General features: G+C 38.8%; 1 protein-coding gene across 6 annotated transcripts in view; it reads right to left on the reverse strand.

The window, feature by feature from the left end:
• Scaper (S-phase cyclin A associated protein in the ER) overlaps positions 1-19,503 on the reverse strand; it is a 323,341-nt gene that overhangs the window by 96,219 nt on the left and 207,619 nt on the right. For all 6 annotated transcript variants that reach the window (XM_027415034.2, XM_027415035.2, XM_027415032.2 and 3 more), the window contains one exon: positions 6,332-6,447. In XM_027415034.2, the coding sequence (XP_027270835.1) occupies positions 6,332-6,447 (116 nt within the window). The remainder of the gene's footprint in view (positions 1-6,331; positions 6,448-19,503) is intronic.

Consider the following 19,503-nt stretch of genomic DNA (forward strand, 5'->3'; position numbering starts at 1 on the left):
GGATAACAGGGAAGAAACTGGGGAAGTCTGGATTACATTATATGATGAAGACTAAGGAAAAGGTTTACCAGTACTCCAAAGACAATAGCCAAGTGAGTTAAGAGACAGAAAGTTAAACACAAAAGATCAGCCCCTTAAGAAAACTGTTTACAGGTACTGGATTTGCAGCAAAATATTCCTTTTATAAAGTCTTAGTGTATTTCCAGGGCAGCTGTTTTGTAAACACAGCAGGCTAATACTAGTGATGTTTAGAGTTTATTACATCTCATTTTTCATGCCTATAAGCTTCAAGGATAAAAGTCTATCTCAATCTCATTTCTATGTCTGTGTGTACACAAAACTGATCATGAGATGAGAATCCATACAACACTGTTCTGATGTCCAAGGGAACCATCTCTAAATCAACTTATAAAAGAAAGCATTGAATTTTGGGCTAATGGTCCGAGAGGGTCAGAGACCATGAACATCATGGCAAGAGCAGGCAGGCAGGCAAGCAGATGTGGTGCTGAAGCAGTAGCGGAGAGCTTACAACTGATCCACAAGCAGTGGTAGAGAGAGCACTAATTGGGAATTGTGTAGGCTTTTGAAACCTTGAAGCCACCCTAACTCCTCATCCTTCACAAACAGTTCTACCAACTGGGGACCAAGTATTCAAACATATGAGCCCATGGGGACCATTCTCATTCAAACCACCATATTCCACTTCCTGGCCCCATAAACTGTAGCCACAGCATAAGGCAAAATGTACTTAGTCAGTTCAACTACAAAAGCCCCTCACAGTCTTTCAGCCTTAAGAGTGTTTAAAATTACCAAATCTGAAGTCTCTTCTGTTAATCAAGGCAATCTCTTAATGTAACAGCTTGTAAAATCAAAAAACAAAAAACCAAAAAAACCCAAATCACATACTTCCAACATACAAAGGGAGGAATAGGGCATAGTGAGGAAATGTGGAACAAAGCAAGACTGAACCCAGCCAGGCAAACTCCAAATCCTGTAGTTCTATGTCTGGTGTCAAAAGACTTAGGTGGCTCTGCTCTTCCAGCTTAGGTAACTACAACATACTTCTCTCTTTTGGGCTGGTTCCACTCCATGTTTGCAACTTTCCTTGGTGGTATTCCATTGCTCTGGCATCTTAAACATCTTGCAATCTCCACGACAATCCAGGCTTCACTTTCACAGCTTCATGCAATGGCCTCTCAGGCATCCATGCAAGGACTCCCCTCCCATATCCCTGGACCCAGTAGCTTTTCTTTTTTTCTTTCTTTTTTATTTTAAAGATTTTATTTATTTATTATGTATACAACATTCTGCTTCCATGTATATCTGCACACCAGAAGAGGGCACAAGATCTCATAACAGATGGTTGTGAGCCACCATGTGGTTGCTGGGAATTGAACTCAGGACCTCTGGAAGAGCAGCCAGTGCTCTTAACCTCTGAGCCATCTCTCCAGCCCCCCCCCCCCAGTAGCTTTTCTTACCTCAGAGGAAGATTCCAAAAGCCCTTTACTCTTGTATTCACAAACCTTGCATTCAACATTAAAAACTCCCTGGAGTTCTTTTTCTCCTCAAATTGTACCTTCTGTATTTATTTTTGCCTCACCTCCTCTTTTTCATTATAGATCTACATAAATATGATCACTAATAAGTACACTACAGAGACAATATCTCTACCAATGAAATTAGTCCCAGATACTTCAATTTAGCCTTAGGCAGATTATTCTTAAAATAAGGTTAAAAATCATCTACAGTCTTTGCCAAAATATCACTAGAATGGTCTCTAGCCCAACTGCTAATATTGTTCTCCTCTGAACCCTCTTGAGCTGGGCCTTCATAGTCCACATTGATCCCCACTGTCTTCCACATTCTTACTAGAATGGCCCATTAAGCTCCACTTACAGTGTTTAGCTGCTTTCTTAGCCAATAGTTCCAAAGCCTTTCATATTCCTCCAAAGAACAACATGGTTAGACCTGTCATCAACAGTCTACTTCTGATTTAGTTACTTTTCTATTTCTATGACAAAAATACCACACCCGAGGAAACTTATAAAAGAAAGCTTTTGATTTGGGGTTCATGGTTCCAAAGGGTTAGAGTCCATGACCATAATGGCTGGGAACATGGCAGTAAGCAGGCATGTTAAGCATGGTGCTGGATCAGTAGCTAAGAGCTCACATATGATTCATAATAGGCAAAAACAGAGAAAGAACTAGCTTTCTTAGGGGATTTTATGAGATTTTAACACTCTACCCACCAGTGATACACCTCTTCCATCAAGGCATACCTCCTAATCCTTTCTAAACAGTTCTACAAAGTAGGGACCAAGGATTCAAATATTTGAGCCTATGGGAGCCACTCCCATTCAAACTACCATTGCAATAAATCATTAGAAGTCACTTTATTACTAGGTCCATTTAGCAGAAAATGTTTTTGGTTTTCCCTTAGGGACTATGACCTACCTAGTATACATTCTTAGACCCCTTATCAGTGACAGGTATGGGTTCCATCTCATGGACTGAGCTTTGGATCCCATCAGAAAGTGGTTGGTTAGTCCTATAACATTTGTGCTACTATTGCACCAGTGGGCCTATTTTTTAAAAAAATCCAATATCTTTTGCCATCTGGAAAATGTAAATTAAAACTACCCCACTCAGAATGGCCATGATCAAATGAACAATTGACAATATATGCTGGTGTGATGTGGGAGAAAGGGGAATACTTAAATTGCTGCTGGTGGGAAAGCAAACTGGTATGACAATTCTGGAAATCAGTGTGCAAGTTCCTCACAGAACTGAAAACAGATCTACCACATGATGAAGCTGTACCACTCTTGAGTACATACACCAAGAACTCTACATATTACCACAGAGAAACTTCTTCCATATTCATTGCTGCTTTATTCACAAGAACTAGGAAATGGAAACAGTCTAGATATCCATCAACTGATAAATGATATCTTAGGACTTCTATTTCTGTGACGAGACATCATGACTATAGCAACTCTTATAAAGGAAAAGATTTAATTGGGTGGTTTACAGTTTCAGAGGTTTAGTCCATTATCATTATGGCAGGATATGGTGGAGAACAAGTAGACATGGTGCTGGAGAAGGAGCCGAGAGTTCTACATTTTATATCACGGGCAATAGGAAGTGAACTGAGACACTGGCAGAGTTTGAGCATAAATGAGACCTCAAAGCTCACCTCCACAGTGACATATTTCCTCCAACAAAGCCTCACCTCCTAATAGTGCCATGCCCTATGAGTTTATGGGGGCAATTACATTCAAACTACCACAAATTTGGTACTGAAAATATGGTACATTTATATGATGTAGTATTATTCTGTTTCTAAGAAAAACAAAATTATGAAATTCATAGTTCCATATTCTTAATTTCACCTTAGGAAATATTTAGGGAGGAGAGAGATGAGCTGCAATTTTTTTTCAGAAGTTGAGGGAGCTTCCTGCTCTTATAGAGAAAAGAAGTTTAATTTCCAATACCTATAGTGAGCAGCTCACAATTAACTGTTACCCCAGCTCCAGGTGGTCCAATTAGTTCTTCCTGCCTTTGTGGGTACTTGCACACAGGTCACATGTGTACACACACACACACACACACACACACACACACACACACACACACAAATACACATTCATCTAGATAAAAAAATCAAATAAATACTTAAAAATGGGGGAACCATGGAAGGAAATACTAGTCTTTTTTTGTTTGTTTGTTTGTCTTTGTTTTTCGAGCCAGGGTTTCTCTGTGGCTTTGGAGGATGTCCTGGAACTAGCTCTTGTAGACCAGGTTGGTCTCGAACTCACAGAGATCCACCTGCCTCTGCCTCCCGAGTGCTGGGATTAAAGGCGTGCGCCACCAACACCCAGCTGGGAAATACTATTCTTAGGAAGCTACCTAGCAACAACTATGGACAAAGCAAGGCTATGGAGTCGCTGTGTGAAATAACTGAGATGTTCAGGGTGGTAAGAAAAAAGGAGCAGGGAGAGGCTCATTTATGAACACAGAACTCAGGGCTGCTGGCCAGGGATATATCAGGCTTACAGTCAGTCGGTCATAGGATTCCAGAGTTCAAAACGGCTATTTTTAGACAATGGTTTAAGTCTGCTGCTTACCACTGAGGAAAATTAAATAATGCATGGTATCATAAACTGCCAGCTCTCTCAGTAAGAGCCATGAACTATCACAGGAAGCAGAAAACGGAAACAGAATGAGCTAAGATGACAGAAGGTTCAAAGAGATGAGTAGTAAGAATCAGGGATGGAAAGGGAGATTAGATCATTCTGAGAGCAAGTGGGGTACCAAGGTACTATGGACAGTTCAGGGCCACAGCAGGAGTTCCTGCAGAACAGTAGTTGGGAATAAAATGAGAAAGCACTTTTAAGTTTCCACACTGACATATTTCCAGCAGCCTGTTCTGACTGTACAGTGCCTGAAGAAGCCCTCTCACCTATCTATCAACAAGCAGCACAGCACACTCAGCTTTAACACTGTAGCCCTGAGAAGTATCTGAGAAGATGGCCGAGTTACCATCTTGAGTTTGTGCTCAGACAAGCAAATCCAGAGTCACTACTAGATGTTCATGGCTCCCGGTGCTGACTTCCATTTGTGGGCAACATGAAGCTGAAAACTCACATCTAAGGCAATGAAACAAGTTCTCATCCTGGCACTGAGACTGTCAGGGTCCCAGTACTCTTTTCCAATGGGAACACACTACTTCTCACACAAGTCTTTTTAGGAACTGTGGAAACACTCCTGCTCTATTAAGGAGAAACATAGATAAGCACAAGAATATGCTCTTTGCCTGTGGCAAAAGCAGTTTCTGAGAAATGGCATTTAATCTAGGTTGCAGGTTCAAGACCTCAGGGTCATGTGCTTTGAAGCTTACCAGAAAACTAATGAAAACAAACAAACAAACAAACAAACAAACAAAAAACCAAAATTTAAAAATCTCAAGATAAGTTCAAGATGGGTAACATGAATTATTAACGATTACCAAAGCATAAAACCACAGAATCAAATCTCATTTCACATTTCAACCTTAAATGCTTTTTACACGTCTCAGTCTTTCTTTTCTCCTTCCTTTCTTGCCAATCAACACAGGAGTGATTTTCATCTCTCATACCCAGCAATACCATTTAAGTAAAGTCCATTTTGGTGTGAAAGGCCTGATGGTCCGTCGTAGAGCCCTTTATGCCTGCTGCAACTGTCTAATGTAGCACTTTCTATCTCACAGCAAACCCTCTAACTTAAAGGCTATCCCTTCCTCCACTCACTTCCATTTTGTCACTAGAGCAAAGGCACTCGTGCTAATAGTGTCAAGAAGTCTGTATTACCTGCAAGCATCTCATACAAACAAACTATAATTTAAATCAGTAAGACCATTACTTCAGATTTTTTCACCTGACACTTAAAAACACTTTACACAGTTTATAAAGAGTTCTTACACACATTCTACCCAAACAGGGAAATAGCTGCAACGTGAATAAGGCATTTATGGGGTAAACAGATCCTAGATTTGTGGGACTCTGAAGCCAATGTGGTGAGTGGTTTTTTGTTTTTGTTTTTAATCTTACCAAAATGTATGTCAGCAAAAAAGATAAACTCTTGTGTTTTTGTTTTTTTTTTTATCCCTCTTTGCATCCAAAGGACAAATGGAACTTTCTGTTTATTTTACTAGCTAGGAGTAATATTTTCTCAGAGATGTAGATAAAATTTTATCAAAAACCCATTTAAACTCCAAATAATAATCTCCACAAGCTTCCTAAAAATTGTGTATGTTACAACTGTAAAAAAACACTTCCAAAATAATATTTTCTGATATTATACCTCAAATGGACAGAGACGGAAGTATGACTTGACCAAATAAGAAGGCAGAGATTAGATCCAATGCTATATAGGGTCTTTCTGACTAAGGACAATCTACCATGAGTGACTGAGGCCTCAGAATGCTCTTCCTGACATTGGGGATTTCTGTGTATTTCCAGGCTCAAACCCAGGCTATGGACCTATCTCTTTCACATTCAACACAGAAGGTTTGCTTCTTTCACCATTATTCCAAGACTTCAACAGTTCGTCTTGGTTTAAGAATACAGTCGATCACACACTAAAAAGATTTCCTTATAAGGCTTTCTAGACTCAATTTGGATTCTGTAAATGAAGTCAAGTAGCCCATTTTTCTCCTTAATGTGATATGTATTCTTTTATTATTCAACCCTAAGTACACATATAATTTTCCTGTGGTTCCCTTATATGGGAACCATAGGTTAGAAATTACTTGCAAATGAAAATGAAAGACAGATTAAGAAACTGTACTTACTTAGGAGGAATTCGTGAAACTGTGTTCATGTTTGAGGCTGGGGCCACTACTTGAAGGATGTGTTCAAGGGCTGTTAATCCACCAGCAACTTGAAATGCAATCTGATCTGCTATATTCTAGACAGAAACACAAATAGAAGTTAGCCCAATATCCTTAACATAAAATTCTAAGCAAATGAAATATTTTGTTGTATAGTTGAGATATATTTGTTGAATGATTTCTCAGTGCAGGGAAATGAGGCTTAACAGTAGTGAATATAAGACATGGTCACCCTGAGTTACAAAGTTTAAAGTCCGATGAATGGGACACATATTAATCACTCCATTACAGATGACTTTTGTTACACTTAGTATTCCCAACGGAAAGCAAAGGTTGTACAAAAATAGGTGACCAATCATATTTTGGGGGGCCAGGACTGGTTTCTCCGGGTAAATGGCAGAAAGAAGTAAGGGATTGGCACGATACAGCAGCAGGGAAATGACAAAGCACATTTATCAAGAAAAGGAAACATGTTCTGTAATCATAACTCCCATCTAACAAGAGCAGTTGACTTCTACAAAGGTTTTCTCCACTGGAATATTCGCCAGCAATACCAGACAACCTAACACTTTCCTGTATGCAGCTTTCTCTTCTCTTTAGCTTCTTGACAGAGGATATTAAACAAACATTTCAGAACTCGGTCTATGATCATTTCTATATAATTTGTGAGCCATATATATAACTTTTCTGTGAAGAAACTTGGCTAAGTTCTTTGCATTCTTCTGGCATGGGGAAGGAAAGAGCAATTCTCTGTTATAATACTTTAGTTTTTAAGCACAATGTATGTAAAACAAATAGGATAGCAATGTGTTCTAGCCCAAACCCACCCCATCCATATGCTATATTGTACAGAAGCATTTTATTTTTATGTGGTTCGATCTGGACAAGATGAATCGGGCATATGCTTAGGAGTGGAACTTCTAAGTCACAACTGTGCATAGGATCAGTCTTACTAGCTATGGGCAAACTGTTATAATTCATGCACCTGTACTGGCCTGTCCGTGAGGTTCTGACAGGATATGCCCTCAACTGCAGCCACTAAGAGCACCACCTGTGCACATTCACTCTGTTCCCTTTTAAAAGGGCCCTGCTCACTTTCCCTCTCTCTCCCTCCCTCCCCCCTCTCCCCTTCTTCCCTCCTCTCTCTTCTCTTCTGCTGCTCCTGTCCCCAGAGGCCTGTCTCCCCTCTCCCTTTTCCCCCCTTTCCCACTCACTTTCTCCCAACATAAAAGCCTTCCACCCAAGCTCTGTTGCATGGCATCTTTCTCTCTTGAGCCACTTTTTAAAATTACAATGCAAACAGTGTCCTAAAATGTTTAAATCAATCTCTGTACATACCATGGTATACTGCTCATTTCAGTTAGTTCAGATTCTTTCATAAGTTTGGTTCTATCAGTCTCTTTAATTTCAGTCCTCTCTCTCAAATGTATGTGCTGACATTTTGTGAAGTTTGTATTTATCTTTTATTGGCAACTAGGAAGTGAGTATCTTATGTTTGTTGGCTATTTATGGCTTGATTTTATAATTGGGTGAAAAGCTGAGATCTTAAGTAGACAGTATTCAATTAAATCTGACAAATGCTTATCAAGACCAAGCTATTTCTATAACCCAATTAAGTTCCCTCATTTCTTTTTTGCAGTCAAAACCTCTTTCATGTAACAGTATCATAAATTAGATCTGTCTATTATAGAATTTCATACAAATAAAACCATATGTTGTATATGAAACTATTTGGTAGAAAGCATTTATCTAGATGGTTACTAGCTCCAGGCCTATGGTACGGTGAGATGTGTGAAATCAAATGAGGACGGTGAACAGACTCTATATCAAGAAGTAAACACAGCCAGGCACACTGGGACACACATGTTTAATCCTATCGCACATCTTTGTGAATTTGAGGCTAGCCTGGTCTACATAGTGAGTTCCAGGACAGCCAGGACTGTATAGAGGGACACTGTCTAAAACAAAAATCTTTTGTATTATACTCAAATTATCTATATAATGTTTAAAAACATACAACTGTATTAAAAATAAGCAAAATAATCTATAAAGCACTGAGGGCTAGGATCCACTTTTTGACACATCTTAAGACTCTTTAAACTCTTCTTTTCCTCCACTCTCCACTGCTTCAGCCTCCAGGTTCTGATAATCTGATTTGTGCTTCAGCTCCTGACTGCTGATCATTCTGCCCATGCCTACGGTTCCTATATTCAGTTTAGAGTCTCATATTCTTTTGCTTGAGGGAGGAAGGAGGAGCCTGGATCAACATTGTAGAAGTGGCAGACTGAGTAAAAGCAGACCGGTTTAATATATACAACTATGGGAGGGGGGGCAACACCCAACTGAAAGCCTTTTATGATATGCCAACATGGCTGTGACCTCCTGAAAATCTTAAGCCATTCACTCTAATGGACATTTAGCAGGACAAAAATCAGCAATTTCATGAAAGATGAAAGCCATTCAAAACCATTTTCTTACTAATATACTGCTGAAATAGAAATTTTTATCATTTTAGGAAAATAAAGCAAAAGGTAAAATCAACTGTAAAATTAAAAAAATTAATTTCTCTAAAAATCAAGGTGAATTAGCTATGCAGTAAGCAATCTCTGATCTCTTCCACTGTGCACAGCCAGATGATGAACATACCTTGCTCAGCATTCTCCCAACCTCTCTTTCAGGTCCTGCTATCAACTCCTATCTATTTCATTTGCTCTCTCCCACCCTACAGTCTACAAGCTCCGTAAGAGCTATGGACTCATCTCTCAGTCCTCGTTCTGGCAGAGAAGGGATTTATCTTAGACAACAAAAATGTCCTATGGCATATGATTAACTCAATACAGAGGCCTCTCAGTTTAACAAGGAAGACCACCCCTGCAATGGCTCCCACTCTTTAACAAAACAAGATGAACAGTTCTTTTCCCTCTCTAAACATTAAAGGCAGACATAATAATCCTATAATATTTGAGATTATGTTGTTCTTGTTTTGGTTTCTTGAGATAATGCATGCAGGGCTGGCTGACCTGGAACTTGCTATATAGATTAGGCTGGCTTTGAACCCACCTACCTCTGCCTGGAAATAAAAGCATGAGCTACCACACCTGGCTTGAGATTACTTCTTTACCTCATGGGTACTAAAAAAGGAAACCAAGGCAGCTCAATGATGAATCATTTAAAATGTCGAAGTTAAGAGGACAGCTGGGCACATGCCTTTAACCCCAGCATTTGGGAGGTAGAGACAGGTGGCTCTCTGTGAGTTTGAAGCCAGCCTGGTTTACATAGAGAGTTCCAGGACAACCTCCAAAGCTATAGAGAAACCCTGTCTCTGAAAAAAAAAAACCCTAAAAAATACCTAAAAAAAAATTAAGGAGATAAGAAGACAATTATTTCAAATGTGACATTAGATATATAAATGAAAACAAAAAGAAAACCACTTTCACACAATAATCCAGACAGATGTGACAGCAGTAGATGGTCTTCCTTCTGTCTCAGAGTTGTCGATTAACTTCTTGTGCCTATTACTTGGCACTTGCTGCTCTCTTCACATTTGGGTACGTTACTGATGTAGTAGGGGGGCACTCAACAAATACTGTCTTATACCTGTCCCTATCCTCAGCACGAATAGAGAGTAACTACACTAAAATTACTTAACACAATTATTTTCTCCATAAGAAGTGATGCCTCTTCAGTCTTAATGTTCACATGACATTTTTCAATCCTTTAAGATCCAGATCAAAAGTTACTTTTTCCAGTGAGACTTTCTGATCCTTCAACTAAAGTCAAAACCCTCTATATATTTAGCTCTGGTTTTGTGCCTCTGATCATTTTGTATTTTACTCAAAGATATTTGTGTCTATGTATTATATGATAGCTTAAATACTCTGGTCTCCGTGGTGTTCCCAGCCAAAGTCAAGCATAGTAAAAACTTAGCAAGTAAAGATTTACTCCTCAGTTGAAAACACTTTATTATAGAAGGTAATGAAGTGTATCTTCTCCTTTTACCTCCTTTGCAAATACTCTGCACCTAGAATGTAAAGATGGAAACTAATTTCATAAACAGCTTTTAAAAAAAAGTTTTATAATTATGATTTGATTAAGAAGAAGTTCCTCTAGGGATGGAATGCACAGCTCTCCTTTCTATATCTGGCATAACATCTTAATAGCTCTGCCTTCCCCTGTTCTCTCCCACCTTGGACTGACAACTGGCTAATAGGATTAGTAGCTTCATTCTAATAACCCAGCTTAGTTAAAGGGCAGAAAAAAAAAAAGACAGCCTCAATCTGAATTACATGGCCTGGGAACCCATCCAATTATTAAGTAGAGTAACTGTTATTAGTTCTCCCAATCAAAGGAGAGGCAGCTGTTAATCTTTGGTGACCTGCAAAGGCTGCTGGCCTTTGTACTTGACTTCTCTGTACACAGTAATTATGTTCTTTGTGATCACTGAAGAAGGCCTTCCTACCATTTAGAGAGGCAGCAGATGGGGAAAACTGTTTGCATGTTCATTAGCAGGATAGGCTAGGCATTTGTTCTGTGCATCTGTGGCACCTTAAGACCCATTTAGAAATAGTTCTGAGACATGCATAAATGTGGAGCTTAGTAGTTTACTTATAGACACAGGGTCCCTGGCGATGAACTTTCTTATGATGTTATTCTCTTGCATGCAAAGTTCTGCACACACGTCAAGGACATACTTCCCTACTCCTTTACTATCCTCACATGTTACTCCTAGCTTAAAAAGGAGCAAGCAGAATGGGCTGATATTCTGCATCCCCCCCCAAACTTTTTCCTCTTAAAATTTTCAGCCAGTCTTGCTGGGTTCCCCACATTCTTATAATCTAAGTAAGTGCCTATGCTCAGATTTCTAGGTGTAGGCACCAGTACCAAAAGGACCGAGGTTCTATGGGCAAGGAAATCACAAGATTGAAATTCTAAGCTTGTGGGAATGTGGAGCCAAAACGACTGAAATGTGAAAGCACAGTTTGAAAGTTTAGGTAATATGGTGAGATGTGAGAAGGTTGGAGAAGCTTTGTCAAGACCAGGGAACAACTCCTTTGTGACGCTAATGAAAATGTGGACCTGTAGAGAGCATCCTCAGTGGGTGCTGACTGTGCAATTTCTAACCCACGTGGACTAAGGGTGAAGGCATCAGGGTAAGAGATGGTGCGATGGTAAAGGAGAACAATAGCAGATGTCAAGGCTTGATTATGCATTCTCCTTCTTTGAAAGTTGTTGTGTGAAAGATAACTAAAAATTAGTATGGAATTCATTGCTACCTTCCACAATGAAGTCATTTTTATCTTATTCTCAAGCTCCCCAAATTAAATTTTGGACCATTTGACCAAGGAAAAGTTTTTTTGGGGGGCAAGGATGTATTATGGACAAGAGCTGTAACATGGACAAATTCTTCTTAGTCCATAGACTCCCAGGGGCTGCACTTTTAAATCATGGAGAATAATATTCTATAGTATCCCAGTTTCTTCCCAACACTTCGACCTCTTTATTGACCTTTCTATTTACTTAATTAAATTGTAAATCAGATCATACTTGTTATTTAATTAATTCTAACATTTGGGATTATGTTTATATTGGATCTAGCAAAAAGTAGGTGTTCAGTAAATATTTGCTGAATCAAATTAACTAGAGCAAAGTTTATTTTCTGAGGGAAGAAATTCTCTTGAGGGGAGAGGAGCATGTAAAATCACAATGAGGAAAAGAAGACTTAGAAATACCCTTGTGCTTGGAAGTCAAGTCCAGAGTGTATGTGGGTAAGCTTGAAATAGGAGGCGTTCCAGGGAAGGCAGGTCTTGTTTTCTGGGCCTACCTGAAGAGGATACCCTAGGGAAGAGAGGCCAGAGAGTGAAGGCTAACTGCAGGGCCCCATACCAACTTAGTTTATATCTTGCCTTATTCATTGTTTTCATTCTATTTTTAGGAAAAGTCAAGACCCAGACCATTCTATATAATACTAAGGAAAGAGAGAATGATTTCAAGGAGTGAAAACAAGGATAAAGTGAACAGGAATCCAAATTCTACTTTTTTCAAAGTAGCCCTCCAGACAGCTACTATGTATGAGCAAGATGCTGACAGTTTACATGTGGCAGGCCGTGTGGCTATCATCAGGACAGTCTCTTAAGGCAGTGATGAATATCCCAGTTAGACATCCAAGAAAATTAGCTTCAGAGATATCAGTTAACTGCTCACAATTTTCCAGACAGAAACAAGCAGCAGAAAAATCTAGGTTTATGTGACTCCTGTGTGTGTGAGGGGTTTATAGCAAGAGTGCTCTAGGGAAATCAAGTATATGTTTGCCTTTTGTCGCATTTATTACTAATATTCCAATATTGTAATGCTTTGGTTTTAGTACTATTAAAAACTTAAAACATTTTGTAATAATTCAGATTCATAGAAAAGCTACAAGGATAATGTAGTTTTTACAGCCTTCATATAGCTTCACTTTATGTAGGCTTCACTTCATATCATGGTACCTTCATCAAAACTCAGAAAACACATGGGTACACATTGGTACTATACTCATTTGTTTACTAGGGTCTTTGGATTTTCCTGGCTTTTCTACTGATGGCCCCTTTCTGTCCCAAGGTAGAATCTGGAGTACCACCTTGTATTTAGCATCATCCTATTTTGACAACTAGGTATTTTTTTTTTTGAAAAGGGATTCTGAACAATCTTATATTAGAATTTCTTTGCATTTAAAAGGAAATTCTGGAAACAACCCAGACCAAGAGAATATAAAGAATGTTAGTTTGACCATCACAAGTAAACAAAAAAGTATGAAAGAACTAACTATATTCTAAAAAATGGAGATATGACTAGTTTTATTTTTTTTCCAGTTGATGGTACAGCTCCTGATTGAGACTGTCAGGATATGGGGACAAAATGTGCACACAGCAGAAGAGAAGCAGGCCTTTCGTGAGGTGGGAAGGAATATGGGACCAGAGTTAGAAGAGACCCAGATGGTCCAAGATGGTTTCCATGTAGCTTTACCTCAATTGTCCTACTACACTCTGAAAACCAAACTCCACTTCCTTTCTTTCCTGGAGGACAGTGAATCTGAGCACATTTTTGTGGGTTCTCATTCTCTTTTCAGGAAGATATTGCCTGATGTTATTTTCTTTTTGTACGCACATGTGCGTGCGTGTGCATGTGCGTGTGCATGTGTGTAAGCAGCTGCATTAAAAGCCTTGCAGTGGGACACAGAGAAATGAAAGCACAGCCAGATTAGAAATTAATCTGCTAACAAGCATGGGGCCTGCTTACTTTAGTCTAGAGGAAATGAAAGGAAGGAAGTAGCTAGTGATAAGCAATGCCAGAGACTTTTTACTGGGATTATCTGGAACCTGATTTCTTCTTTAGCATTAAACAGGATATCTGGGAGAAACTGAGAAGGAAAAACACCATAAAATAGGAGACTATCTGATACAAAATGTAAGGTAAGTGGCAAAATAAGGGTTGGGAGACTTCTAGGTATCCAGATTATCCTATACTTTGCTCATGGATAAAAAGTAGGTAACATAAATACTGAAACCCTGCTATGCATTAAAACGTTCCAAACAACATGCTCTTATATGAAGAATAGTATGATACATCTTTCTAGAATATGTGTTCTTTTTTGTTGATTTTGCTAAGTGAACATGAGCAAATGTTGGCAGACAGAAGGGTTAATACCGCCCTACTGAATACTTACTTTAGAGTTGTACTTTGCTGGTACTTGTATTGAGTGAGAATAAGGCTTTACTAAAGGGGACAGGGATGTTTAAAAGTCTGCTTAAGGCAAATAAAATTCAGAGGTGCCATTAAACCTGAGAACAGAGGCCCGAGATAGCTCCTTCTTTCCTATGAAATGCAAATATAAATCTCTTTCGCATTGCAAGCTCATTTGAAAGATAAATTTGCTGGCCAATTTATACTTAATGATGCTTATAATCTGAGTGGGTTCTCATTCTCTTTTTGGTTTAAGTCAGATGCAAGTTCATATACCCACAATACAAAGAAAGTTATTGTATGAAACAGAAATGTAAAGATGCTGAAAAGCAACTGTGCCTTTACAGGTACTGGGAACACACAATGAGCTTCTAGAAAGGATGGAGAGGTAGAGATCTGAGAATGCTAAGCAGAAATAATGAACTGAATGGGAGAGGAGAGGAGAATGGGGCATAAAGAACATTTAGAGGAGCCAATTTTGTGATATAGGGGATTGCAAAATAACTTTCCCACGATAGCAGGATCATAGAGCAATTATGTCCTTTGGACTGTAATCACCTTGTGGGTAATAACTGGGTCTTGCTCACTGTTCAGGAGTGTAAGCATAGGAACTAAGAATGTAACTTACAGGATAATTCTGCCACAGTCTGAATACCATAAAACATCAAACTAGTGCCTTCTCTTCATTTCTTAGTGTTCTGACTCATAAAATAAGGCTAATTTCCATGTGAAGTGGGCACTGAGAGGATTAAGTTAATCTGCATAAATGTTTTCAGTATCTTCTTTTTCAAAAAATTAAATATTTCATTCAATATGTGTTGATCATATTTTTCCTCTTTCCTAACTCCTCCTACAACCCTCCATCTTCTTACCCAAGTGATTTCATGTTTTCTCTCTCAAAAATAAAAACAGCCTTCTCCAAAACAAAACAGGTAAAAACCTCCAAAAGACAAAAACATAACAAACTAAACCAACCAAGAACAACAAAGTAAAACAAAACCCACACACACAACACACTCACAAAGCCATGGAATCTGTTGTGGGACATTTGTACAATGTGTGAAGATATAGTACTGTGACTGGTATAATAAAGAGCTGAACAGCCAATACCTAGACAGGAGGTATACACAGGACTTCTGGGTATCGAGAAAGGAAGCAGAGGAACTCAGGTGTGCTTCAGATGCCAATGAGACATGAGGGACTTTGAAATGTATAATGAAAGAAAGGTAACAAAGCCACCAGGTAAAAAAATGCAGATTAATATAAACGTGTTTATTTAAGTTATAAGAGTTGTGGGGCAGACTTCAAACTAAAATTAACCAAAAGAGATGAAGAATGTCATTTCATATTCATCACAGGAAAAATCCATCAAGATGAAGTCTCAATTCTGAACATCTATGTACCAAATACAAAGGCACCCACATCTGTAAAAGAAACATTGATAAAACTCAAATCACACATTAAACCCCACACACTTATAGTGGGAGACTTCAACACCCCACTCTACCACTGGACAGGACTACTACCAGACAGAAACTTAACAGAGAAACAAAGGAACTAACAGTTAAAAACAATTGGTTTTTAGCAGACATTTTTAGAACATTCCATCCCAACACAAAAGAATATACCTTCTTCTTAACGCCAGGCAATAAAGCAAACCTCAACAGGTAGAAAAAAATTGGAATAACTCCCTGAATCTTACTGGACCACCATGGCTTAAAATTAGAATTCAACAACAACACAAATTGCAGAAACCTCACAAACTCATGGAAATTGAACAATGCTCAGCTGCATCACTCCTGGATAAAGGAAGAAATAGACTTCCTAGAATTCAATGAAAATGAAGGCACAACATACACAAACCTATAGGACTCTGAAAGCAGTGCTAAGAGGAAAGTTCATAGCACTAAGTGCCCAAATGAAGAAACTGGAAAATAGCCACACCAGAGAATTAACAGAAGACCTGAAAGCTTTAGAAGAAAAAGAAGCAAACTCACCCAGGAGGAGTAGATGCCAGGAAATAGTCAAATTGAGAGCTGAAATCAATAAAGTAGAAACAAAGAAAACAATACAAATAATCAATGAAATAAAGAGTTGGTTCTTTGAGAAAATCAACAAGAGAGACAAACCTTTATCCAACCTGACCAAAAGGAAAAGAGGGAACATGCAAATTAACAAAATAAATGAAAAGGGGAATATAACAACAGACACTGGGGAAATCCAGAAAATCATCAGGTCATACTTTGAAAACCTATACTCCACAAAATTGTAAAATTTAAAGGAAATGGACGATTTTCTGGATAGATATTAATTACCAAAATTAAATCAAGAACAGATAAGCAATCTAAATAGACCTATAACCCCTAAAGAAATAAAAGCAGTCATCAAAAATCTTCCAACCAAAAAAAAAGTTCAGGGCCAGATGGTTTCAGTGCAGAATTCTACCAGAAATTCAAAGAAGAGCTAATACCAATACTCTTCAAATTGTTCCATATAATAAAAACAGAAGGATCACTGCCAAACTCTTTATGAGGCTATAATTACCTTGGTACCCAAATGACACAAAGACACTACCTAAGACAGAGAATTACAGACCAATCTCCCTCATGAATATTGATGCAAAAAATACTCAGTAAAATACTGGCAAATCTACTCCAAAAACACATCATAAAAATCAAACACCATGATCAAGTAGGCTTCATCCCAGGGATGCAGGGATAGCTCAACATATGAAAATCCATCAATGTAATCCACCATATAAACAATCTGAAAAAGAAAAACCACATGATCATCTCACTAGAAGCTGAAAAAGCCTTTGACAAAATTCAACACCCCTTCATGATAAAGATCTTGGAGGGATCAGGGATAACAGGAACATACCTAAGCATAATAAAGGCAATATATAGCAAACCAACAGCCAACATCAAACTAAATGGAGAGAAACTCAACATGATTCCTCTAAAATCAGGAACAAGACAAGGTTGTCCACTCTCTCCATATCTCTTCATTACTGTACTTGAAGTTCTTGCTAGAGCAATAAGACAACAAAAGGAGATCAAAGGGATAAAAATTGGAAAAGAAGAAGTCAAACTTTCACTATTTATAGATGATAAAAGATAGTTTACATAAGTGACCCGAAGAATTCTACCAGGGAACTCCTACAGCTGATAAACACCTTCGGCAAAGTGGCAGAATACAAGATTAACTCAAAAAAAAAAATCAGGAGCTCTACAATATATAGACAATAAAGGATCTGAGAAAGAAATCACGAGAAGCATCACCCTTTCAATAGCCACAAACAACATCAAATATCTTGGAGTAACTCTAACCAAACAAGTGAAAGACCTGTATGATAAGATGTAGGAAGCCGGTTCCTGCATTATCCATTACAATAATAGGTGCCTGAAGACACCAAGATGTAAATTACTTCACAGGCGCTGGGTAATCTCCATTCCTTTGATCTCTGCCTATCCCGTGGCTCATTTTGGCCTGAGGAGCTGAAGCCATTCATAGGGTAACACGTCCCAGGTGGCTGGCCAGCCTTTATAAGGGATGGTTTTCTTGGTTCAATGTCTCCGCTCTGGTCTCCGCTCTGGGAAGCTTATGCTCTTTCACTCTCAAGATGCATTAAAGCTTGTCTGCAGAAGGATCCGAGTGTCCTGCGTATGATTTCTTGCTGGAGAGAAATACAGAGCGTGCGCGGGACAATAAGAACTTTGAATCATTAAAGAAAGAAATTAAAGAAGATACCAGAAAATGGAAAGATCTCCCATGCTCTTGGATAGGTAGGATAAACATAGTAAAATTGGCAATCTTACCAAAAGCAATCTCTACATTCAATGCAGTTCCTATCAAAATCCCAGGACACTTTTTCACAGACCTTAAAAGTACGATTCTCAATTTTATATGGAAAAAGACCCAGGCTACCCAAAACAACCCTGTACAATAATGGAACCTCAGGAGGCATCACCATCCCTGACTTCAAGCTCTACTATAGAGCTATAGTAATGAAAACAGCTTGGTACTGTCACAAATTAGACAGGTAGACCAATAGAATTTAATTGAAGACCTTGATATTAACCCACACACCTATGAACACCTGGTCTTTGGCAAAGAAGCTAAAACTACACAATGGAACAAAGAAAGCATCTTCAATAAATGGTGCTGGCATAACTGGATGCGGACATGTAGAACATTGCAGATAGATCCATACCTATCACCATGAAGAAAACTTAAGTCCAAATGGATCAAAGACCTCAACCTAAATCCAGCCACACTGAACCTCTTAGACGAGAAAGTGGGAGGTACCCTTGAACGAATTGGCACAGGAGACCACTTCCCGAACATAATGCCAGCAACACAGACACTAATATTGACAATTAATAAATGGGACCTCCTGAAACAGAAGCTTCTGTAAGGCAAAAGACATAGTCAACAAGACTAAATGGCAGTCCACAGAATGGGAAAAGATCTTCACCAACCCCAAATCAGACAGAGGGCTGATGTCCAAAATATACAAAGAACTCAAGAAGCTAGTCACCAAAACATCAAATAATTCAACTAAAAAGTGGGGTACAGAACTAAACAGAGAATTCTCAATAGAGAAATCTAAAATGGGTGAATGACACTTAAGAAAGTGCTCAAATTCCTTAGCCATCAGGGAAATGCAAATCAGAACAACTCTAAGATATAATGTTACACCTGTCAGAATGGCTAAAATCAAAAACACCAATGACAGTTTATGCTGGAGAGGATGTGGAGAAAAGGGAACACTTCTCCATTGCTGGTGGGAGTGTAAACTTGTACAGCCATTTTGGACATTAGCATGGTGGTTTCTCTGGAAAATGGGAGCCAGTCTACCTCAGGATCAAGCAATTCCACTCTTAGGCATATACCCAAAGCATGCACATTCATATAACAAGACATCTGTTCAATTATGTTCAGAGCAGCATTATTTGTAATAGCCAGATCCTGGAAGCAATCTAGATGCCTCTCAACTGAAGAATGGATGGAGAAAATGTGGTACATTTACACAATGGACTATTACTCAGTGGGAAAAAACAATGGAATCTTGAAATTTGCAGACAAATGGATGGAACTAGAAGAAACCATCCTAAGTGAGGTAACTCAGTCACAGAAAGACAAACATGGTATGTATTCACTTATGTATGGATTCTAGACATAGTGAAAAGGATTGCCAGCCTACAATCCACACCTCCAGAGAAGCTAGGAAACAAGGAGGACTCTAAGAGAGACATACATGGTCCCCCAGTGAAGCAGAAAGGGACAAGAGCCCCTGAACAATGGGAAGTATGGGAGGAGGGTGGAGGGAGGTAGGGGAAAGAGGAGGAGGGAGGAGACCATGAGGGAGCAGGAAGATTGAGTGGGGACAGGAATAGAGGAGAGCAAGAAAA

This window comes from Cricetulus griseus, chromosome 4, assembly GCF_003668045.3.
Source record: "Cricetulus griseus strain 17A/GY chromosome 4, alternate assembly CriGri-PICRH-1.0, whole genome shotgun sequence".
Classification (NCBI taxonomy): Eukaryota; Metazoa; Chordata; class Mammalia; order Rodentia; family Cricetidae; genus Cricetulus; species Cricetulus griseus.